The 24,438-nt window shown below is 34.8% G+C and overlaps 3 protein-coding genes across 5 annotated transcripts; all 3 read left to right on the top strand.

The window, feature by feature from the left end:
* The first annotated feature begins 2,647 nt into the window (after positions 1-2,647).
* LOC105123596 (cyclin-T1-4-like) lies at positions 2,648-6,430 on the top strand. Of its 3 annotated transcripts, XR_841885.1 has the most exons (7): positions 2,648-2,857; positions 3,365-3,926; positions 4,029-4,110; positions 4,782-4,916; positions 5,319-5,494; positions 5,661-5,864; positions 6,005-6,430. XR_841885.1 is itself a non-coding variant. In XM_011023257.1 (6 exons), exons 2-6 carry the CDS (start codon positions 3,370-3,372, stop codon positions 5,749-5,751), a joined length of 1,041 nt encoding a protein of 346 aa, XP_011021559.1. In that variant the 5' UTR covers positions 2,648-2,857; positions 3,365-3,369; the 3' UTR covers positions 5,752-6,430. The 3 variants fall into 3 exon arrangements, 2 of the variants coding, with proteins under 2 accessions (XP_011021559.1, XP_011021560.1); XM_011023257.1 differs by having other exon boundaries at positions 5,661-6,430; XM_011023258.1 differs by lacking the exon at positions 5,661-5,864 and having other exon boundaries at positions 2,649-2,857.
* A 40-nt stretch (positions 6,431-6,470) lies between these two features.
* LOC105123597 (cyclin-T1-4-like) lies at positions 6,471-10,742 on the top strand. The gene is made up of 4 exons (XM_011023259.1): positions 6,471-7,445; positions 8,583-8,656; positions 8,936-9,081; positions 9,610-10,742. The coding sequence occupies exons 1-4, from the start codon at positions 7,377-7,379 to the stop codon at positions 9,642-9,644; spliced, it is 324 nt and encodes a 107-aa protein (XP_011021561.1). The 5' UTR covers positions 6,471-7,376; the 3' UTR covers positions 9,645-10,742.
* A 2,989-nt stretch (positions 10,743-13,731) lies between these two features.
* LOC105123595 (long chain acyl-CoA synthetase 6, peroxisomal) lies at positions 13,732-23,653 on the top strand. Its single transcript, XM_011023256.1, has 23 exons — positions 13,732-14,295; positions 16,781-16,841; positions 16,934-17,011; positions 17,150-17,221; positions 17,299-17,380; positions 17,568-17,673; positions 17,757-17,833; positions 18,620-18,664; positions 18,803-18,889; positions 19,306-19,395; positions 19,515-19,594; positions 19,694-19,787; positions 20,121-20,209; positions 20,300-20,388; positions 20,707-20,836; positions 20,933-21,051; positions 21,153-21,276; positions 21,360-21,446; positions 22,054-22,157; positions 22,236-22,321; positions 22,835-22,921; positions 23,029-23,115; positions 23,216-23,653. Exons 1-23 carry the CDS (start codon positions 14,157-14,159, stop codon positions 23,309-23,311), a joined length of 2,109 nt encoding a protein of 702 aa, XP_011021558.1. The 5' UTR covers positions 13,732-14,156; the 3' UTR covers positions 23,312-23,653.
* The last annotated feature ends 785 nt before the right edge of the window (positions 23,654-24,438 follow it).

Below are 24,438 nucleotides of genomic sequence, written 5' to 3'. Positions count from 1 at the left end.
TGAATTTGTGAAATTTAATTTTTTTGTCAGCTCAAATTGATGTTATTTTGCTGGTTTATCGTATATTAGAATTGTGTTGGAGCTATTGATGGTACACATGTTCGTGCATGTGTTTCTTTTGAAAAGCAAATCCCATTTATCGGCCGAAAAGGTGTGCCGACCCAGAATGTTATGGCTGCATGTAGCTTTGACATGCAATTCACATTTGTTTGGGCGGATTGGGAAGGAAGTGCAAATGATACACGAATTTTTCTCGAGGCAATTGGCAATTCACGTATAAAATTTCCTAAGCCACCGGAAGGTAGTAATATGTGTATGTGTGTATGTATATAATAATTGTTGTATGTTTTGTTTTGTTGATTGAACCACAATTTCTAACCAAACACATTAAATAACTTTTTTCTCAACCTCAATTTTAATCATAATTTTAACTAAACATATATTTTTTCAGACTAACCTCGACTAAAAACACTTTTTATAAAACTATATTTTTCAAACCACAATCACAATACCTACCACAATATCAAACATATTCTTACAGGCAACCCTATCTCTAATGTTGCCGACTGGCTAGGTGTGAATGTGTTAGTTTAAAAAATGAATCTTAGATGATTGTTGATCTTATTAATTCCACAACCAACTGGAACTACACAAATATAAATCATATTCTGTATTGAACTGTGAATGATAAATTTAGAAATACATGATTGCATATATTCCAGAACTTAACAAGAATTAAAAATTGTTTTTGGAAACGCTCACACCCGCAAGCTTTTTAGCAGTTACATTTCCTTTTTTCCCATTTTTTTCACAATATTTTAATCACTTTGTTCTTTTTTATTTATTTATTTATTTTAGCATTTGCAGTTTAGAAAAATACACTTTATATCTAAATAACCTGCATTTTTAAACCCTGTAAAATAATGTTATTATCCTCGTATATATAATATATTATATAAAAAAAAATTAACACATCACTCCCTCTCTCTTCCTCGTTCTCTCTTTCTCCGTCAAAAGAAAAAAATCGTGTTTTTTTTCAACTCCTTCCCGAGAAATTTATGGTGCAGGGGATTGACCGATAATGTCCTGCTAATTGTTTCCTTAACTCACTTCAAAGAAAATAAAATAAAATATATATATATATATATAACTAAAAAATAAAATTCTTTTAGTGAATTATATGTTATTTTTTTTCAAAATTAATTAATATTATATTATTAATTACTCAATAAACACCATAAAATTTCTGAACCCTTCATTAGTATCATTAAATTGATCTCCCAAGTCCCAATTACACTGTTCCATGTTCATGGTTAAGTCGCGGGGTTGTTAGCCTTCAAAAAATGTCTAATCCAGATAATTTGGATCATCGACAAGGAAGAAGTTATTGAAGAGAAAAAACAATAATTCGCAGTTCATGAAGGGAAATCAAAAATGAAAATCTAATCTGAATTATATAGGATCTACTTGGTAGTATTTAGATTTAAATTGAGTATAGAATACGAGAGAAGCATGATGAAATAAGAATATTAGGATGCTATTCATTTATTTGAAAGCTCGATTGTATTTATTTTTAAAAATATTTTTTATTTAAAAATATATTAAAATATTTTTTAAAAATATTATTTTTAAAATTAATGTATTAAAATGGTCACAGAATTTTAATTTAAAATAAAAATAAAAAAATATCAAGAAAAAAAAAAGGAAAATAAATAAACTTGCCAGAAAAATGAGGTGAGGTATTTTTACAGACCAACGTCCACCCAACTAAAATCTCATCCCTACCAGACTAGAAAGAAAAAAGAAGAAGAAGAAAACAGCCTAGGATAACACAAAAGAACAATTTGGGTAATTAACACAAAAATAATAATAAAAAATAAGTGAATTGAAATAGGAGCAAAAGACTGTTATTTTTAGCTTAACTAGGCAATCCATTCATGATAATCAGTTTGATTGATTATGACAATAATAATAAAAAAATTTAAATTGTTAAAATTAGAAACCACGATTAGATTTTTTATATTTAATAATTTGATAGCTTGTATAATAATGCAATGATTATTATATGAAAGATAATCTATGAAAATTCTTGTAAAAATTTAAATGCAATGAAAAATTATAAATATTTTAAATTATTATTTTGGTTTGATGTAACTAAATCTTATCTTCACTTAAACTTATCCTACTTGTTTATAAATATACATTCATTCATATAATTTTTTCAAGCAAATCCTCACTTGGTTATAATAAATTCATATCTAATTTCTTAGAATTATTGATTATTACACAAGTAATAGATTTTAAAGGTTTTATCTATTTTTTTGAATTTACAAGTTGAATAAAAACAATTTTAAATCATAAATTATATTTAAAGAAATTTTTTTATAAAATTATGATTTTTATATAAAATGACTATCACTAGATCTAATCAATTTTTTAAGTAAATAAAAAATAAAAAATAAAAAATAGATTATCTTGTATTTTTAAATTAAAAAATAATATTTCATTAAATTTTTTTGAAATGATATTATTTCATTATTTTTTTTTATGTATATTTACTTTGCGATTTTTTTTAAACAATATCCAAAAATACAAAGGATAAAAAAAGCAAAGCGAGCAACCGCCTGACCTAACCCAACCATTAAGTTGTATATTTATATCTTCTCTCATCCTTTTCAGCTCTCCATCTCTCGTTTTGTGTTTTTGACCACCTTCCTTTACGCTTTCTCCTCTTTCATTCAAACCCTCCCTGTAATCTAATAATCTCATCCTCCTCGCCGCACAAAAACCAAAATCCTTCGCGTGGTTTCTTAATCTTAATCACGGAATTTTCAGATCTATATCTCCACCAATCACTGTAATTATTCGTGATCTTATCCCTCTTGATACCGTTCAATTGATGTTTTTGACGTGCGATTGGCATATTTGAAGGATTTTTTTTTTTTTTGTGTTTTTGAAAGTCTTTCTGTTGTCTTTGGTATTCTGTAGAATTTTAATTCGGATTAATTAGATCAGTGTATTACATATCTTTCTTCGGTTTTTTTTGTTAATTAAATGGCTGTTTTAGAAAAAAATTTGTTTCCACCAACAAACTTAGCTTAGTACAGGCCTTTGATTTTGGAGAAATGCTTAAGCTTTTATCTGGATTTTTGTTGTTGAAGAAACTAGTATTTTCATGTTCCGGCTCATGTCAAATCGATCTTTTTAAGGAAAGTTCAAATGCCTATAAGCACAAAATTTTGAGAAAAACAACCACACTACAAGTGACTTGCCTTACTACGTGAAGTTTCAGCTTTTCTGGACGGGTTTATTATTTTTGCGGTTCAATCTTATTCATAAATTTTTTTAATGGCTAACTTGTCAGGAAAAATGTCTTTTGCACGGCATTATCGTTCACAAGGAGGAACATGCCATGATGATCGGTGGACCTCTTTCAATGGAAACAGTTTCAACCATAGAAACAGGAACGTGAATGTGAATAGGAGCAACAACTACAACTACACCTGGAATCATAGCAATTTCCGTGATTTCTCCTCGGGGAAATTCAGGGACCATGTCAATGGTTATGCTAACCCTCCTAATGTTGGACCAGCTTTTAAAAGGAGAAAATTTAGTGTGGATACTTGGGGAGAATGTGGTGGGAGACACTACCCCCAGTACAATGCATATGAATGCGCTGATCAATCAACTTACAATAACCCAGCCCCTCTGATCACAAGATCCAATGCTGAGGTCTCTACATCTACATCTATGAGTTGCAAACGTGACCGCTCAAAACTGGAAGAAGATGAACCAGTATTTTTGTCGAAGGATGAGATTGAGAGATACTCCCCATCAAGAAAAGATGGAATTGATGCACTACGTGAAACACATCTTCGGTATTCTTATTGTGCCTTCCTTCAGAATCTTGGGCTGCGGCTGGAGTTGTAAGTGCTCCACCTGGAATGTGTCTCGAGTTATTATTTTTTGTTTGGACGCTTTCTTATCAGAATTTCAATGTTATTAACTTACTCCTTTGATTCTTGTAGGCCACAAACTACTATTGGCACCGCCATGGTTTTGTGCCACCGGTTTTTTGTTCGACGATCACATGCTTGCCATGATAGATTTGTGAGTTCTTAATTGCTCATGCTTGAATTTTTGACTACCCTGTTACCTTCTTGGAGGAGACTTTGCGTACTGTCATTTCACAGGGGAAACAATTTTACTCTAGAAACCTTCCCTGAATTGTGTTGGCACTCTCCCTGGCGCTATTTTTATTGAGAGAATATTGTTATTAGCTGTTTAGAACTTTGAGCCGATATAGACAAGTATTATGTCTAAACTGATGGCTAGTCTGTGGAAGCTTGGCGTACTCTCTTATGTTGTCTTGATTTGGAAATTGACAAGTCCTCTTGGCTTATGATCCCTCCTCTGCTGAAGGTGGAGTTAACATTCGATTCAAAACAATTCTTTTGACACAAGGATCTGGGTTGTGTAGCTGCTTTTCACGTAATCTGATACTGCAGCATTCTGCGTTTGTAACTTTAAAAAAATTAGGCAGACAGCAATGACTTGTTTATTCTTATCTTTTGGCAATTTTAGATTTGTTGCATCTATTTTTTGGTCCTTTTATTTTCTGATTTCCGGCCAGTAATGAATTGTTTAGTCTTGGTAAGATTTTTCATATACTCGCATGAATGCCTTCTTGTGATGCTTGGAATATGATTATGCAATAAATCTAGTGCACGTTCAATTTTGTGATGGTTATGTTTGTCATATTTGTTTTGGGCTTGTTGCAGTTAATTGCTGTTGCTGCACTTTTTCTCGCTGCAAAGTCTGAGGAGACACCTTGTCCTTTGAACAATGTAGTGAGAGCCTCTTGTGAGATTTTCCACAAGCAGGATATTACTTTCTTGTCGTACCTGCTCCCTTTTGTAAGTATCTTGCAGGCTGACTCATAACTTCTTATCTGTTAAATCTATTAGAAGGGGGAAAAAATCTAATTTGCGTCTGTTTTAAAAACATAAAGTGGATAACATAAAATATGCTCATGTTAATTCATGAATGGAGCTCCTATTTCGAAATGTGTTGAATTTACTCTCATGTTAATTCATGAATGGAGCTCCTATCTCGAAATGCGTTGAATTTACTCCCCGGTTAATTTATACGTTATTTCTTGCACAACATGAAATTTCAAAGTGACAAGTATCTGGTAATATAATCTATTTGTGAAAGCGGCTCCACTTGTGCATTTTACTACTGATTTTTTTTTTCTCTTGAAAAGTTGCAGCTTCAAGCCTTTAGCATGCTAACATGAAATGAGATGTTCTGAACAGGATTGGTTTGAACAGTACCGAGAGCGAGTTATTGAGGCTGAGCAAATGATTCTGACTACACTCAATTTTGAACTCAATGTGCAGCATCCATATGGTCCCCTTACATCTGTCCTCAACAAATTAGGTCTTTCACAAACTGTGTTGGTGAATCTGGCACTAAACTTGGTCAGTGAAGGGTAAGTGCACTCCTTTCAATATGGTATATTTTATTGGTTCTTTAGATTTGTATTGGTGCGGTTCATTTATATCAGCTAGTTTCAGTGTCAAAATGAACTAGCTTTTATAAAATGAACTTTTGTATAATAATAATAATAATAATTCTGATCATGCTCCTTTCTTCAGGAAGCAATTTGATTTGGACCATCTTCTTGTAAATATATTATATCTGGATTTTCTCACACTAGTTCAGCTAAAGACATGGTTTAAGATTTAGCAAGTGGTCTTGCAGTTATGATGGCTTGTCTTTGTCTATAGATGGACTGGTTTGTATCTAAATCCCAACGAATCGGAAGTTGTGGGGGACTCGTTGTACTTGGGCCATGGAGAGTATGTGCTGGGTTCTTACTTTTTCTCTTTTGGTTCAACATAGTGTTCTACTAGTCTCAATGGTTTTCTTTCAAGTAACTACACTATGTAGTTATTCTGGTATGGGATATTGATGTTTTTGGCATGGCATATAATTGCAGGGTCTACACAAGATTAGCGTGCTCTCCTGTATGATATTGTTAGCTGGCGGATTGATATGCTGTGCATGGAAAGTTTTTAAACATCTGAAGTTGCTTTGCCAAGATGATGTGGATCACATTACTGTGATTCGCTATACCCCCATCAACCGGATTATTTGCTAAAAAAGATAGCCTCAGAACATCCAAAATCATTTTTGCATTCAACTTTTTTTCACTTTCTTCTTCCTTTTTTCATACTTTCTTTTGGAGCAAGTTGTCTAGCCTCCTTGTACAAACTTAAAGTTTGTAAGACCTGGCTGCTTGTTCATTTAGCATCCATTCACCCTGATTTGGAGGAAACTAAATTGATTTGACAATGATCAAAATCCATAGTGACTGGGATATTGTTTGTTCTTATTTTCCCTCCTTAATGATTTTTGCCCGTATTTTCTATATGGCATGAGTCCCCTCTGATATATATATATATATATATATATATATATATTATCAAAAAAGAAAAAAAATATTTTGCATTAACTCCTTTTTTCTCCTAATTTGGTGGCACTTTTTTGGTCTGATATCATTAAGATAAGGTTATTTTAGAATAAAAAGTTAAGTAAATTGTTCAACAGGTGTAGATACCTGAGTGTGTCAGAAGGTTGTGTTGCTGCATAGTGTGATAGATTGAGTTTTGATTTGCCAGTGTGAGGGCACTTGTGCACCTTAAAGTTTGACTGAGTATCAACGTGCTGGTGTTTTGTGATGGTTAGCTGGTGGAATATTGTTTGATGTTGCCAGCATAGATAAAATTGAGAAAAGAACAAACAGCATGGTAGCTCTTTTTTTAATTCTTGTGTATACAAGGACACTCGAATCCAAGTCCATTAGGGGATGATGGTCACAGTATGCTAATTGATCTATATGGCTCATTGGCACAGATGTCAGTTTCTCGGTGCTGGTAAACTCACATATATAAAATGCATAGTTAAATTGTTTGTTTGGAAACAATTGGCACACAAACCTAAGACATGTCAAAATCTGACAATGACCATGTTAGGACACATATACTTGTCATGATCTTAATATGATGGATTCCTTTAGTTGTGGCGCAGTTTCAGTCTGATACCTTGACCCTACCCTATTATTGACCTTGGCTGTTTCGAAGACCTCTAAAATGGGAATATCCGTGTGGTTTTTCTGTGCACCTGTTGTCAATTAAATGGACTGCATAAACCTCCATGACTATGAGCGGAAGTGGTGCTACTGCTTGTATCATCCAGGAAAAAAATTAGATGTGGGCATCCTTGTACTTTTTTGTTATTGTCATCTGCTGCTATCATTATAATTTCTACCTATATTGCTGTTGTTATTAATATACCTGCTATTCTGGCGCATGACTCACATGGGTGTGGTGAGCTTGGTTGTCTTCTTATGCTCAGCTATCAAATGGCACCTGGAACAGGTACCAGCCTGCTACATTTTGTGTTAAATACATCCAGGCATTTGCAAATCAGAGTATGTTAAATGTTCTTTAGGAATTCTAAAAATATAAGAAGCTTGAACCATTTCCCTTTTTTAGGAATTCTAAAAATATAAGAAGCTTGATCCCTTTCGTAAAATTGGAGTCTGAGACCTACTCCATTCTCACTCTGCCCTTGGGGCTATGCTTGATTAAAGGAGCGATGCTATTGAACATTAACACTCAATCTCCTTGGCCCGGGGCTCCTGATCTCTCCCATGCTATGCTTGGGGTGGCAATATCAGGCCAGAGGTTGTTCTTTGCCCGGCTTAATTAGCTCCATAGGTGATCTCTGCTTCCATTTCGATTCATGGTGTTGTTGACTGGCCAATGATGAGCTACAATGGAAAAAAATTCCCTGTAAGTTAAAGTCTTGAAATTTGGATTTGTTTTTCTTTTGTAGAAAGATTGAAGAAACAACACCTTTCATGGTTCAATGCCATAAGCTGTTCTTATTCTTGAAGGGGGACTGTAGGATGAGGGGCCAAGTTAGCAAAGCAATGCTATAATATCACGTTTTACTATATTTGCCCCCAGCATTGGGCCTTGACCTTGACCCCTTAGATATTCTATCCCGTTCATCTCCAGCTTCCTTCTAATTCTCATTCTTTGAACCTTTTCAAATCCAAACATACTTTTCTACTTTTAGCCACTATCAGTTTTGATGATCCCTCATATCAGTTTGAGCTTTTAAATCATTCACAAGTATGGTTCAAAAGTTTTCAGAACCCGTTCATATAGCCTGATATTATATATATGGAGTAATTCAGTTTACAATATATGTATACAATTATGCCATATTTTTTTGCTCGTGGATTTAAATGTTGCTTATAGCTGGCTAGAGGATATGGGATGGTGTTATTCCATGTCTGGGGTAGCATGCCTGATTCATGAGCATTAGTTCATGTGTTTTGACAAGCCTTTCCAGATCAAGTTGTGGAGCAGAAGATGCAGAATGTGCTGCTAGTTTCTATTTGTTTTATTATTTGAATTGTGTATGTTTCTGGAGTATTAAAGCCCCTGCTTCAAAATGGGCCTGGGAGTTGATTTGTTTATAAATGAGTGTGTTGTTTGTTATAGTTTTGGTACTCTATCAGCAATCCTGCAGAGTTTGTTGCAAAATATTCTTCCTGGGTTTGCTGCTTTTGTGGTGGGTAAGAGAAAAATGACTTGACTTGCATTTTTTTTGTAATTGAATCCTTAATGATATATTATCTGCTAGTGTTTTGATATTCTCTGATTGTTTATCTATTTTACTTTCACTGCTAATATGCCTCTGATCAAATCTAGCAATATACTAAGTTGCACAAGAGCCGTGATTTCCATATTAGTGCTTTGAGGCTGGTTGGTTTGACAGTTTTTTCACCTCTCATCATGTGCTGGCTGCTGGTGGTTTTAGCACACTTTATAAAAGCTATTATTTTGTTGTGCAGGCTTCGGAGTTCCTTATGGCTTCAGTTTAAGCCCCATCACATTGCCGCTGGTGCTGCCTATCTAGCTGCCAAGCTTCTAAATTTTGATCTTGCTTTTTACCAGAATATCTGGCAGGAGTTTGAAACAACACCAGCTATTCTCCAAGGTAGCTCCACTCAACTTTCATGAGTTATATTAATTCATTACACTGGCTTAATCCCTTGTACTCAGATTCAGTTACTGGATAAATAGTATAAAACTGGTGATTTTCCAAATCTTTATATATGCTGTTCAAATCTACCAAGTCAGCTGTGAATAATGGACTGGTTCTTTCATTTCTGGATCAGAATCTTGCTTCAATTTTGTGGCATTTTGATGATGTCTCAGAGGACAAAATCAGTAACTTGTTCAGGTTTTTTTTTTTTAAAAAAAATATTAAATTGTAGTGGCAGTATAGGGTGAAAATTGGCTATATGGGCGGTTGGCTGCTATTCACCATTTTTGCTTTGTATGCTTGTAATATGTGTCCGCGTGTGTCCATACGCATGCATGCATGTTTGTCTCTGTGCATATGTAGTGAAGTTTGTGCTTGCATTTGATGAGCTTTTCTTAAAATAACTTCATGCTAAATATTTCTATCAGACTTAAAAAGCTTTTCATTGCTAATTCATTTGTATGTGACTATACGATGCAGATATATCACAGCAGCTGATGGAGCTCTTCTACTGAAATAGCGTAGTTGTTCCAGCATGGTTCACCCTCGAGGGTGATGCAGTTTAGGTGTTGAAAGTATAGCAAGTCAGAATAATATGCGTGTTAATATGGTTACAAAGATCATCAATATTGATTACAGTGTGAGAATGTCATGCAAGAGAGGTGAAAAGAGATGCTCATTTCAAAAAATTACGTGTTGAAGTACAGGTTAAATGGATCTGTAGTTCATCGTGTATGTCAAGAGTGTCAGTCTAATTGAATGACAAATTAGCTGAAAGCTTAAACTTGGAAAGGTGTCCGTTGCCACTTTAATTTATGCCCGAGGTTTCAATAGATTCCTCTTGGTGAGAGAAATACACGCCACCAAAGCAAGATTGGAGTTGGTAGAGTGCAAAATGAAGGTCTGTTCTGAATCTTTGCTTTAAACACGCCACCAAAGCTTCCAGGTGGGTTGCAGTGCAAATATGAAACATGCTTTTGATACTTGAGTTGACCATTGTTGCAGTGATTATAAAAGGCTGATCGATTTTGGTATTATGGCTAAAATAAAGAAAAAGGTTGAATATAAGGGTGTTTGCTCCACTAATTTTGGTTAAATACAATAGGATTCTTTGGAATCAAGGGGGGCATTTCCCTGTCGTATTGGGTGGGGATGATCTGACGCCAGTATGTGTTGCCATGTAGCTGTCATGTGTTGGCAGCATCAGTTTGTGCCACTGGAAACTTCTGTAGGCCTCTAATTCCTACGCCAAGTTAGCATCGAAGCAAAAAGAAAAAAATGTTTCAGGAAAACTAAATGGAAGATTTTATTTTTTTGGAAAATAAATTCAATCAAAATGGAAAGGGAAAAATGAAGGGTTTGTGGAGAACCTTCCCTTCAGCAAAATTCCAGTACAATCTAGAAAAAGACAGGTTCAAAGGGGTTGCAGTGAATAGATTGAGCTACAAGACAACATGGAGGAAGTACGGCTATACGAACAATAGGAAATCTTGTGGGACAATAGGGACCTTTAAATGATTCTTCAAGTTTTTGTTCTTGTTGAAATTTGATTCTTCCTGTACTCCTTGACATGTCGGTGTATCTTGTGAATGAGAGATGGAAATTTTGATCTCCTTGATCGTCTCTTTGTGTCCAAAATGACTCGAGGGTGGTGGTTGTCGTCCTGACGCTCACAGCTTTCTCATTTATTTCCTTGTGGCGTTTTTTAGCCACTGGCACTCTAATTTTCTCTTGTAGAAAAACCAGTCGATGCGTTCCTTTGCTTTTAAGCTGATGTCTAATTTTCTGATGGAATCAAACCACACAAGGGATGGGATCATGAAAGTAAACACGAAAATTGAATGATGTAAATCCCAGAGAAATTTCAATCACGAATGATTTTGATTGATGGGATGCAAAGACTTCTGCGAATTTTACTACTCAACGCTGCTTAGGTTGACAAACATGTTTGCTTTGGCTTTTGTGAAACAAACCGAAGTTTGACAGCGCAAAAGTTTGATCACGACCACAGAATTTGATTACGTGGATTAATTAATTTGTGCACTAGCTAGGGGGAATCTAGGCCTCTGCTTAACTTTTATAGAAAGCTTGACCGCTAATCCATCATAAAAAAAGTTTCATTTTAATTCATAAAATTTTTAAGTTACATCGATACATTTTATCTCTCGAAAGATATAGTTTTTAATTGAAATATTATATATTTAATTATTATTATTATATTATAAAATAAATAATATTTTATATAAATTATTTTTTATTATTCTATTAAACTATTTATAATTCCATGTAAAATTTATTTAACAAGAATTATAATTTTCATAATTTACTTAGTGTAAAATAATATTAGATAAAATAATATCAAAAACAAAATTACAATTACAATTAAATTCTATAAAAACTATGTTATTATGTGATTTTTTTTCTAATATAATTATATAGTGTCATTGAATATTATTAAATATTAATTTTTTTAAAATAAAACACAATATTTCAAAAATTATTTTGAATTTTTTTATTTTATTGGGATGAATCTAGACACTAATACTTAAATTTGGGTTGGACTTGATCCGACCATGAATAATAAATATACTATTCATTATTCATGTAAATAATTAAGAGTAAATTATATTATATTATGAATGGGTCTTGAAAATTTTAGTAAGGGGCTCGTTGGAGGAGATTTATAGTGATATGTTTGAAATAAATTAAAAAAATATTTTTAATATTAAAATTATTTAAAAATAATTTAAAATATATATCTTCTAAAATTTTAACCAAAAAAAAATTCCACGTGAAAACTAGGACATATCATTATCTAGACAAAACGCCTTTCCTTTCCACTGCGAAACGCACCTGCCAGTATTATTAGCAAGTGATCAGCATTCGATGAACTTGGGGCTACTCTTTCTTTTCAACGAAAGCTTGCTCCCCTTTCTGGTTCACTGCAGTTTTTCTTTATTTTTCACTGTTCACAGGAGCTGCTGTTTGCAAAGCACATGTATATTGTGCTTTTGATAAACCTGCAGTAGAGCCCCAGTCTATAGTGGGTCCTATCAAAATAAATTTGTATTTTTTTCTTAACTAAACGCCAATAGCTGTTGCTTTTGGTGAATACCAAACTAAAAAAAGCCCGAAGAATAGTCGAAAGATCTCAAACCCCCCTAGCTCTACCTATCAACAGTCCTCCCTCTGTACGCTTTCCCCATTACAGAAACGGAGGAGGTCCGTTTTGTGATTCCATGTGTCTGTGTAACTTGCTCGGCGGGGGTCCGATTTATTCTTCAGCACAAGAAAGAAAAACAAGGGTGCAGTCAATGCGTCCCACGAAGAGACGGTGACAACAAACGACTGGTTTCCGGGTGCAGTAATTGTCTGGGACGGTATTCTGCTAAAACCAGCGAGAAATAAGCGGTGCAAGGATTCTTTTAGAATTCAACGCCATTGATTAGGGCTCAATTATGCCTCTCTCCTCTAATGTAAGCAAACTTCACATATAAAATTTTCATACAGCAACATGCAAGGGATTGCTTTTTTAACATGTACCGATCATTTATTGATACATGGGAACCACATTTAGCTACTTGATAGTTGATAGATCTGTTTATGCAGAATTTTAGTGCAAAATACTTGTTTACAAGTCATTTTTTTAGCAGAGTTAAAGATTATAATTACAGTTAGTTTTTAAAATATTTTTTAATTTCTTAATATAATATTTTTTTTATAATTACAGTTAGTTTTTAAAATATTTTTTTTAAATTTATTCTTGACACAGCAGTTAAAACAGTTTAACATCATAAAAAAATAATTTAAAAGAATAATTTTTTTCAAAAAATCTTTATAAAGTAAAAACAGACAGACTATTATTTGCATTGCAGAATTTGCGGAAAAAGAGAAAAGAAAACAAAAGAAAAGCCTTAGCTGATTGGATTAAATTTAATTACTGTCTGACAAGAAGGGTAGATTTTCTTTCAAAGATAAAAAGACTACCATTCTATCCAAGAAATCCCGATCAGTACAAATTCCTATCTCTTCTTCGCCCCGCTTTCTAACAATGACTGTCAATTGAAATTATTGGAAATTGGACTTCAACTCCAAGGACAAATCTAGAATTTGACGTTTGATGATTAGAAGGGCTAGAATGCAATATTCTTAATTAGAGTGGCCATTTCATGAGGATTTATTTCAAAACTTTCCAAGAGCAAAGGGGATTTTGTGTTTTTTTTTCTCAAAAAAAGAACTTGGGGGAGGAGGTGTGAATCCTCGGCCCCTTCTGGACTCGTTCTGCTTGTCACACGTGAAAAACTAGAGAAGATGACCGAAAGGGACGTCCTTACATTTTAAAGGTCATCCATGACCAAGAACTGTCATAAATATATAAATGGATCACATGCTGCATTTAAATTTCGTTGCTACTTGATAGAGAGTTCACATATCAAACCACAAAGGTTAAGAACCTGAATAAAAGATATATATATATATACACACAGCATGATTCAGGACCTTTTCCTTGGATGCCGCCAGGTTCCGTGTCGTGTCGAACCACTTAAATATTCAAGTTACTGTAATAACAATCTATGCATTCCGTGATAAAACACAACAGTTTTCTATTCCGAGGAAAAAAAAAAAAAACGGGGAGGACTAGTAATGGAGGCCAACTATCACTTAACGACAACATAGTCTTCCATATCTCTCACGTCTCCTATTCAAGTGTCTTGCATAACCCAGAATTTTTCTGCGTTTGAAAACAGCAATTGTTTTTGTTTCCAAGTTGCAAACAGGCTCTAAAAAAAACGCATTTTCATCGCAGCCGCACGTTCCCTCACCGCGATTCTAAAAAAGCGTGCCCGCTTCTCTCTCCCTCACCCCCTGATCTTATCTCCCTGTCTCTCTTTGGGTATTCGTTTTCTTCGGAAACAAAAACAGAACGAAGGATTTGTTCTTTCGAAACTAGAGCCACAAAAAAAATAATCGGAATTTATTACAACAAGTGACGGTAAACGGTTAAGAAGCCAAACGTTCGGGAAAATATGGACTCGGCGATGACATCTCCCGATACAGCTCAACGTCGCATTAAAGCTATTCACAGCCACCTCATCACCGCCGCTGCCCATGATGATTCTCCGCCTCAACTCCGTCACAATCCCACCGCTGGAGAGTTCTTCTCTGGTACGTAACTCCCCTCCCGCCTTCCACGTTTCATATCACTTACCCCCAAAATATGACGTGTATCGTAGGATAGAATACTATCTTTTTAGGTGTTTTCTTATGCGACCCTCTTCCTCTCTCCATGTCTGATCGATTAAAATGGTGATTTATGAATTTCTTTTTTAAAAATGTCAGGATAATCAAATAATTAATGATGCAGATAAATTTTTATGTACACCTTTCAATACATACATACATACATGCATACTCTGGGATAGCCATCAACTTTTATGTCTGATCGATTAAAATGGTGATTTATGAATTTCTTTTTTAAAAATGTCAGGATAATCAAATAATGATGCAGATGAATTTCTATGTACACCTTTCAATACATACATACGTACATGCATACTTTGGGATAGCCATCAACATTAGCATCAGTATTTTAGAATCTCCCACATTTATATTCTTGGTTAGAAGGAAGAGGCTTAATCTCTGAGATCTCTTAAGAGGGAGTGGATGTTACTGTCCGACCCTAGTGAGAGCCTGCAAACCTTTTGAATAGTTTTTGTGATGCACAGTGCTGCTGCAGCCCCTAAGAATTTTCTTCATTCAATGTTCGCTGGCCTCCTGGAAATAGAACTTGAAATTTTACTTGTTTTTTTCTTCTATTATTATAAAAACGAACCTCTATCTCAAGTCTTGAAATTTTTTATTTATCAAAAAATACCCTTGAGACTTTAAAATAGTTTTATTAATAGATATAAAGTATATTGTATTCTCTTAAAAAATTCAATGTGACAAAATTACAAAGGCTTCCCCTCTATGTAAAAGAAAGTGTTCTTTGTACATAAAATTTAAAAGTTTATAATACTAATAGATAAATTCAATTCTATTTCATTAAAAAAAAAGACCAAAACATTATTATAATCCTTAAAAAATAGATTAATTCCATTTCTTATTACATATCCATGTATACGTCATATAAAATCTTAAATTATATATAATAAACTTCTTAAATCTGTAGACCCTGTAATTGAATATTAAAACTCTAAAAATGCTTACAAATAGATCAGTAAAAGCCATAATTAAAATATGAAAGGAAGCTATTGTTAAAAGAATATTATATTTTTTATATTTTTAATTTCTATGCATACCCATATATAATTATTTTAGAAAATAAGTTAACAAATAATAAAACTGGAACTTTGTTAAGTTTCTATGGTGAACCCCGAGTTATTTTCTTATGTTATTATTATTATTTTTTTACTTTTTTATCAGTATTTATATCCTTGACAAACTTTACTCATATTAAAAAAAGAAAAACTCCTTAGTGAAAAAGTAAAATAAATTTTGAGCTAAATTATCAAAAATGTTTTAAAGATATGAAATTTGTTTCTCTCTTTCTTCTACCTGATGTGCTTAAAGTGGGACTAGGAGGAGTGCCCTTGTACATTGCCTTAAGGTGGTCAAGGGTTGGTGAGTTGGGGTTGAGGTAGGATGTATGTCCAAATCTCACAAATCCCTTGAATTAGATAGTTTTTGAAATTTTGGGTTCTATCAGTGAATTGGAATTTGAAAGAACAAGAGGCTAATTAAATTTACTTATTTATTCTGTGTTATCATACGGCTCCTGAAATCTTCGTCGTTGATTGTGAATAAGGAAGGAACTGGGCCATAAACTGGGGCTATTTTTCACTTATTCTATACTTTAAAAAGAAATTCCTCTTGGTTTATGCCTCGAAAAAAGGTTCACACATGCTCGTTTACCAGCTGCAAAGGTCATTCAAACATTCCAGGATTTGTTTCAGTGCTTTTGAATATGAACGACAGATAAGCGCTTATGTGATGGGATATTTGCAAGGAATCGAAGGAGATGCGGTGAAGAGTAATGCCGTGTTTGGGATTATAATGGAAAGTATATTTTATTTAAAAATATAATAAAATAATAGTTTTTATATTTTTAATATCTAAACGTCAAAAACAATTAAAAACAATAAAAAAATGTTAATTTGATTTTTTTAAAAATATTTTCAAAAATTAAAAAAATACAGCTCAACCACTCCCAAACGGTGCCGGAGAGGAAGGGAGTGAACGGTTACTCCCACTTCTTACCCTTTCTAACTGGGGTGAAACGTTACACCCTTTACTGTTATACTTGAATGTTTCTTGATGCCATATACACGGGAAGGAGGAGGAAGGTGAAGCAAGTTTTCATTCCCTTTCTCATCCACCGAAGACTTGTAGTTTACTCCTGCAACATCTCATCCCATTCTTTTTTTCTGCTTAGGAGATAAAATTACCTCTTAGATTATGAGACTTGCTATTGCTTGTAAGGAATCAGCGGACACATTGGGTGAGATGATAATCTGTATCTAGTAATCAAAATGGTTTAGTCTGCTTACCTGCCTAATTTTTTGTTCTTATACATACCATGTTTCTCGTTTTTCTTTCGTTTTGTGTGTATGCATTAATATTGTCAATCTTGGCTTTTCATCCTGAGCAGAGCAGGGGTACAGCGTTGTGCTTCCAGAGAAATTGCAAACAGGAAAGTGGAATGTGTACAGGTAGGCATTGGCCAGTATTCTTGAAGTTTCTTTTCGTTGCTTTTCGTACTCGTCTGTTTAGTTGTTCATATGTAGTTCTTTTTTAATGGCAGGTCTGCTCGCTCCCCTTTAAAGCTTGTGAGTAGATTTCCAGATCATCCTGAAATTGGTACATTGCATGATAATTTTGCGTAAGAATCCTTTGGTTACGTGGCTTCATTACATTTAAGTTATCCGAGTTACATTTCATAAATTTCCATAATCCAGAAAGCATCCAACCACCTCTATTTTAAAAGCTAAATATGGTTTTCTCTAATTTGTGTCTATAGGCGCTCGGTTGAAACTTTCCGGGACTACAAATATCTTGGCACGCGAATTCGTGTTGATGGAACAGTTGGAGAGTAAGTTCCTTTTAGATAAATTTCACTTACGGTGCCACTTTTCAGTTAGCTTATCCATTTTCATTTGTTTATTCTAGCTACAAATGGATGACGTTCGGAGAAGCAGGTACTGCACGAACTGAGATAGGTTCTGGCTTAATGTACCATGGAATACCTAAGGTAAACATACTCTCCAACTGTTTATCTGGTTTAAATGACTGTCATCAGTTTGAATACAGATCTCATTTAACATTGTTTTATCTGGTTTGATTTTTCATTTTTATTTTGTGTTGCTGTATATAAATATCTCATAAAATTTTCCTTCTTGCTTCCTTGAAACCTAATTAATATGGGGTTGTTATTACAGGGATCTACTATTGGAATATATTTTATCAACAGACCAGAATGGATGATTGTTGACCATGCCTGCTCTGCATACTCTTACATATCCGTACCTTTATACGACACACTCGGTTTGTTGATGGTTGAACAAGTACTTTTATTTGATCTTTTCCTGTGTCCTTATAGATTAACGTCAATTATTGTTTCTCTGCAGGTCCTGATGCTGTCAAGTATATTGTAAATCATGCTGTTGTACGTGCTATATTTTGTGTGCCTCAAACATTGAATTTGGTGAGTTAAATTTATTATGCCCTTCGTTGGCTGCCTTTCAGAAAACAGGTGTCTTCTTAGCTTTGGAAGTTGAATTACCTTGTAGCATCAAATTCTTCTGAAATATAAGCTGGAAATCACATATCCTTTTTTTTTCTTAGTTTCTGTTTTGTCCACTGAGGTGTTTCTGTGCTTATGGATTCATGATATAGATGCAAGATATTGCAAGCTTGAGACTATGATCTAACATTCAAACTGTATCTGGAGCGAAGACCAATGAGAAACAAGATAGAACAAATTCTTATTACTTTATAGATTGCTTTGCCTAAGAACGTAGACATTTTTTTAGTAAACTTCTTGCAGTCTCCATTTTGATCTTGCTGTCTATCAGTATCAAGTCTGTGTTTATTGAGCTAATGAAATATGTTGAGTTTTTTTCTTACGAGGTTTGCAACCTTGACTTGAGTATGGAATTCCTTTATTGGGATGGAGATAATAAATATGATGTTCACATAACGCACATAGGATTAGCAATCACAAAAAACTTTATATATTGTGACAAGGTGGCTGTATGTACTTGAAGACTTGATAGCTAAGGATTTTTGTCTAGTGAGTCTACTGTTATTTCCAATCTTAATGGATGACTCGATGAAGACAAAAGGTGTTACTTTTGCTGCCTACTGTCACTTTTTATAACTGTATTCCACTTTTTTCATTCTTTCAGTTGTCTTTAATACATGAAATTGAAAGCTTCTGACTTAGAGCTTCTGCAGCGGTACTAAATATTATATCATTTGGAATTTGCAGTTATTGAGTTTCTTGTCTGAGATTCCATCTGCACGTCTAATTGTGGTATGAAATCCTCCCAGTCACTATTAATTGAATATTTGCGCAGGTTGCGGTTATTGAATATTTAGAGGCCATTAACCGTAGAAAAAAAGTGATACACCGTTGGTTTTAGAGTTTTCATTTGCTTTTCCTATAAAACAGGTGGTTGGAGGAATAGATGATCAAATGCCATCTCTTCCATCGTCAACTGGAGTTCAGGTTGTGACATATTCAAAACTACTGAGTCAGGTAATTTTATATCCTTCTTTATCTTTATAATCATATAATTGATACACTTCTTGTATGCTCAGTTCATACCCTCGAAGCTGGACTTGCTCTGGCTGTCCTCCTTTGTCAAGGATAGCTAATTGTTGTTTCCTTGCAATCTCTCTTTCTCTTCAAATTGGTTGATGTGGGCCTTGAAACTCAGACACTTGAATGATAGTTTTCTTTCTAAGCTTTCACACTTCACATACAATGGCATGTAACGAACATGGACTAACCCATGAATTCCAGTGTACATGTTCATATGACTATACATTTACGTGAACTCTCTTAGTTCAAGATCAAGAGTCATTTTTATTATAATGTGCTATCGCACAGGATTATTGCATTTTGCTTTATCTTTAATGGATAATTTCCTTGTGCAAATGACTATTTATTAGGGTCGTAGTAGCCTGCAGCCCTTTCACCCGCCAAAGCCTGAGGATATTGCTACCATTTGCTACACAAGTGGTACAACTGGAACACCAAAGGTAGATGTACTTGCCTCATGCATTCAACTCTGTGGTTCTCAGGCAACATAATTTTCTAGAAATGTTCTTACTTCAACCAGCAACTAAAAGAGGATATTCTTTTGATGAATTCTTTAAAGGGAGTTGTATTGACCCATGGAAACTTTATTGCAAGCGTTGCTGGGATCTCGGTTTCTACTTCATACAGCACATCAGATGTGTGAGTTCTACTGGTTTTATATATGGTGCTGAAGTGCTATCGTACCCTGTTTATATATGAAACTGTTTTCTCCTACTGAAATGAACTCTATTTTGCCAGTTTCATTTCATATTTGCCTTTGGCGCACATTTATGAACGGGTAAACCAGGTCATGACGGTTTATTCTGGAGTTGCTGTTGGATTCTACCAGGGGGTATAAGACTGCTATTCATTATATTTTTGCTGTTCGAGTTGATATTATTATTGATGCAATGTAAGATATGCTGCTGCTTCCCATTTACATGATGAAAAATTGTTGGAAGCTCTAACAAGTAGATGGAACTTTGTTTCTGGAGACAAGTGATCCTCTGAGTAATAATTACTTAAGAAAACAGATCATGCAATATTTTATTCAAACATTTGGTTGTTCTAACTTGATTGAGGAGTCCATTTACTATCCATACCTGCAGAGTGAAAAGCCTAGGTTTCGTAACCTTCTTTTCTATCCTGACAGCATCAAACACTACATTATAACCTCTATGTGCAGGATAATATGAAACTAATGGATGATATGACTGCTCTACGACCCACTGTATTCTGCAGTGTTCCTCGGCTCTACAATAGAATATATGCAGGGTGAAGTTACCATCCATAGCTGCTGAATTTATATATTTTCTTGTGAGTATTATGTTCATTTTATAACTGAGTGAATACCTTGGTTTGCAGTATTATGAATGCTGTAAAGGCATCTGGTGGGTTAAGGGAGAGGTTATTCAATGCTGCTTATAATGCTAAGAAGCAAGCACTACTGAATGGTAGGAATAATATCAATAAAGTTTGTTTTAGCATGGGGTTTTCTTCTATCTAGGACCTCTTGTGCCTAGACTGTTAAATGAAATTCACTACTATAGTTTTATGATTTGTTGGAGGTGATGACGACAGTTTGAAAGATATAAAATCACACAAAGCTCGTATGTAGCAATGGCCAAAAAGTATACTTGTCAAATTTGACAACTTCATAAAACCAGAACCAGAGAACATTAAAGTACTTTATTCCATGTCATAGTCTAAATAGCTTAAATATTTTTCTGCCTGAATGTTTAACCAATGTTGTTGCGTATATATTGCTACAGGCAAGAATCCATCTCCAATGTGGGACAGACTGGTGTTCAATAAGATTAAGGATAGACTTGGAGGGCGAGTTCGTTTAATTGTGTCAGGTGCTTCACCGCTGTCTCCTGATGTGTTGGAGTTTTTGAGGATGTAAGTTAGTTGCTTTTTAGTCAACGAGATGTTGTAAGCAAAATTCCTTTCTTTTTTCTTTCATAATGCTTTGATGATTTCTGGATAAATTGGCAGCTGTTTTGGTGGGCGGATAGTTGAAGGGTATGGAATGACTGAGACGACTTCTCCTATATCTTCCATGGATGAGGGTGACAACCTCAATGGTCATGTTGGTTCTCCTAATCCAGCTTGTGGTGGGTTTGCCTTGAGTTTACATGCCTATTTGCCTTTCTTCTGACGTATTTTTCCTTTTTGTTTCGGGATAGGTTTTATTAATTTGTATTTTCTGTAACAGAAGTAAAGCTTGTGGATGTTCCAGAAATGAACTACACATCTGATGATAAGCCATATCCTCGTGGTGAAATCTGTATAAGGGGTCCAATTGTTTTCCAAGGCTATTACAAAGATGAAGAACAAACGTCCTCACCTTACTTGTGGGCTGTTTCTTTTACACGATTGACTTGGACATGAGTAAAACTGACAATATAATGATGCAATGCAGGAGAGAAGTAATCAATGAAGATGGATGGTTTCATTCTGGGGATATAGGATCATGGCTGCCTGGAGGCCGTCTAAAGATTATTGATAGGTGAACTCTATACCTCTAATCAGTAGTCTTTGGTTGAATTGATAGATGATAATACCTAAGAGTTTTGTTGGAATTCTTGAATCAATGTCGGTCTTGGGATAAATTTTGAATTATGCTATGTGCATGCAAAAAAACAATAAAATAAATCAATCCACACCTTTGAAATAAACTCGTTTGAGTGGGGTTTAGACCAACCCTGGTTATTTTATCAACATTGTACTTGGGCTGACAGGAGAATCTCTGTTTGGAGATAAGTCCCTTTAGAGCTCACTTGCTAGCTTATGACAAGAATTCCACTAATGGCATTACCTTTTAGTTCCTTTGCATGATGGCCATCGACATGTTTTCTTGTGAATTAGATGCTGTAAAACTTCTTTTACACGTTCATGAAGCATTATTAGGAGACACGTTCATGAAGCATTATTAGGATTGAGTTTTCAAATTGTGCTAATTACAGAAGCCTGGATGCTTTTGCTCCTTTGACTGGAGTAGGACACCTCAGAAAAACTAAATTCAATTCGCATGATGTCATTGATTGGAACTTGGTGATTGCATTTTGGAATGCATGCCTTTGCATTGTAATGGGAACACTTATTTGCTGTTACAGAAAGAAGAACATTTTTAAGCTGGCACAAGGAGAGTACATAGCTCCGGAGAAAATTGAGAATGTTTATGCTAAATGCAAGTTTATTGCCCAGTGCTTTGTCTATGGTATGTAGATAAGTTTTACAATTTAATACATATTTTTCTCTCCCCCTTATTGTTGACTCTTAATTGTTTCTATTGCAGGGGACAGCCTAAATTCTTCTTTGGTAGCTATTGTTTCAGTAGACCATGATGTGTTGAAAGCATGGGCTGCTTCTGAAGGCAATAAGGTGGCATTTGCTTACTAAATTCAAGCTGATAAGAAATAATTATAGCCTCATCAACCTTCGGTTTACCTGCTTCTACTTGCGTTCAAAAATCCTTTTTTCAGATAAAAGTTTTTCACCTTACAAATTTGTTGTTCAATCATTAGATATAACTAAAATTGAACTGTCATTACTTTACACTTCTTTTTGTAGGATGTTTCCAGTATTATTCTGATACTGCCAAGCTTTTGAATCAGATTACTTTTCTATCTTGCGTAACTGCATGAAGCTCCTTGATTTTTATTTATTTTTACCTGAGGAGGAATGCTGATTACAGAAACGGCTTTTAATAGATGATAAATAGTTTTATACTGCTTTTCACAATTATTCAAGGATTAAAAAAATCATTGATTGCTACAGTTTTTGTGCTGGAGTACGATGTGCCTGCATGTTTGACTTATATATGGAATATGTGGGTAGTAATTGAATGCCCTGACCATATACTGATGCTTTTTTATCCGGCCATTACAAGTGCAGTGTGAAAATTTAGCACAACTGTGCAATGATCCTAGAGTTAGGGCTGCTATACTTGCAGACATGGATGCTGTCGGAAGGGAAGCTCAGGTAGTGCATTTGGAGAAATCGAATTTTTAATTTGAGCACATAAATGCTAGCTTTACCATGAGATTTTCACCTTACATCTTTTATTGGTTGATCATATTGTCCTGCAGCTGCGAGGTTTTGAATTTGTAAAAGCTGTGACACTGGTGCTAGAACAATTTACAGTGGAAAATGGTCTTCTGACCCCAACATTTAAGGCAAGTGCACAGTTTTTTTTTTAAAAAGAAAAACCTATAAGCCGTGAAGAAAAGTTGAAGTGGCCAGCGACAGCTTCTCACTGTGCTTATTCGCTTTCAGATTAAGAGACCTCAGGCAAAGGCATACTACGAGAAAGCAATATCAAATATGTATGCAGAACTGGCTGCATCTGATCCCTCTTCTAAGGTGATGTGAAGAAAATTACATAGAAAGCACAGTAAAATAGAGACGTGGTCAAGCTCTTCATAGCAGCCTTCACTTGACAATATGATTTCTGGACGTGACAGAGAAAAAAGGCCTAAAGTAATCCTCCCCGGCAAAGAATTCTGCATGTCAATGCCTGTTTGTGTTTTTTATTTTGTTGCCTTGAATAAGGTTATAGGGAAATTTGATTGTTTTGTTTGTATCACAGCTCATTGAGTTCCTTACAAAAAAAATATAAAATTTTGCTTCGTTATATGATCATTTGTTTATCGTACCACAGCTCATTTGGGTTCTCAAACAAAATAAAGGAAATAAACTCTTGATATTTACGAAGCTTGGAGTTGATCATACAATTGCACAACGGATCCGTAGATGTATTCGGTGATGATTTCGAATTTGCTAAGCCTCTGATCACGTACAGGAATTATTTACTTTTGAGGTTCGAATCTCTTCGTTACCCACGCGAGACAATTCGTTATGTAGATGTCAGTAGATTTTAAACAGACTGTCTTGATTAAACGGACCGAAGTGCAATGCCTTCTTATGGAGTGGTCGACTTATTGCCTCTGCCGACGGAGCAAAAGCAGCTTGAATTTTGCCTGCTAGCCCCTTTCCAAGCAAGGAGGGGCAGAGATCAGAAAATTGAGAGAATGGAATTTAGCTTGTGTTTTTAAGAAGCATTTGGTGCATTGTTTGTGTTCCAGGTTTTCTTTGGGTGGCATGGTGTTTCAATTTATGCATCGAGGGGCAAAAGTTTCTGCAGCGCATCTCCTTTCCAAGTGATTGTTCTTGGATTGGGGATGACGGTTGAAGCTCGGAGGTATTGCATGGGATAAAGAGTATAAGATCGTAAATTGGGAAATGGTACAGACATCTACATGTGGCGGGATCAATGCATCCTCATTGTCCTCTTGCCAAAGCAGCAGGATCATGCATGGATCCTGCCAAACCATCGGGGAAGTGATTATTCCTGAAGAATGGCATGGGCCTTGCTGGTAGATCATATCGTAAGAAGATAACACGAAGATATGTGGCCTTATTCAGCCTTTTCAATTGAAAAAGGATATGGTTTGGAAGCCTCGACCTGATGGACAGTTCACATTTGAAGTGTATCGAAG

This window comes from Populus euphratica, unplaced genomic scaffold (genome assembly GCF_000495115.2).
Source record: "Populus euphratica unplaced genomic scaffold, PopEup_1.0 scaffold9.1, whole genome shotgun sequence".
NCBI lineage: Eukaryota > Viridiplantae > Streptophyta > Magnoliopsida > Malpighiales > Salicaceae > Populus > Populus euphratica.
Note: the sequence above shows the minus strand (reverse complement) of the source record. Positions and strands in the feature narration are given on the sequence as shown.

What these genes read in the sequence shown, in the direction of transcription:
- LOC105123596 (XM_011023257.1), top strand. Translation starts at nt 3,370, where the DNA reads ATGTCTTTTGCACGGCATTATCGTTCACAAGGAGGAACATGCCATGAT. An exon ending in CTTGGGCTGCGGCTGGAGTT is followed by an intron (nt 3,927 to 4,028) that starts GTAAGTGCTCCA and finishes TGATTCTTGTAG; the next exon opens with GCCACAAACTACTATTGGCA. An exon ending in CTAAACTTGGTCAGTGAAGG is followed by an intron (nt 5,495 to 5,660) that starts GTAAGTGCACTC and finishes TCCTTTCTTCAG; the next exon opens with GAAGCAATTTGATTTGGACC.
- LOC105123597 (XM_011023259.1), top strand. Translation starts at nt 7,377, where the DNA reads ATGACTCACATGGGTGTGGTGAGCTTGGTTGTCTTCTTATGCTCAGCT. An exon ending in GTTTGCTGCTTTTGTGGTGG is followed by an intron (nt 8,657 to 8,935) that starts GTAAGAGAAAAA and finishes TTTGTTGTGCAG; the next exon opens with GCTTCGGAGTTCCTTATGGC. An exon ending in AACACCAGCTATTCTCCAAG is followed by an intron (nt 9,082 to 9,609) that starts GTAGCTCCACTC and finishes TATACGATGCAG; the next exon opens with ATATATCACAGCAGCTGATG.
- LOC105123595 (XM_011023256.1), top strand. Translation starts at nt 14,157, where the DNA reads ATGGACTCGGCGATGACATCTCCCGATACAGCTCAACGTCGCATTAAA. An exon ending in GTGTTGGAGTTTTTGAGGAT is followed by an intron (nt 20,837 to 20,932) that starts GTAAGTTAGTTG and finishes ATAAATTGGCAG; the next exon opens with CTGTTTTGGTGGGCGGATAG. An exon ending in CGTCTAAAGATTATTGATAG is followed by an intron (nt 21,447 to 22,053) that starts GTGAACTCTATA and finishes TTGCTGTTACAG; the next exon opens with AAAGAAGAACATTTTTAAGC.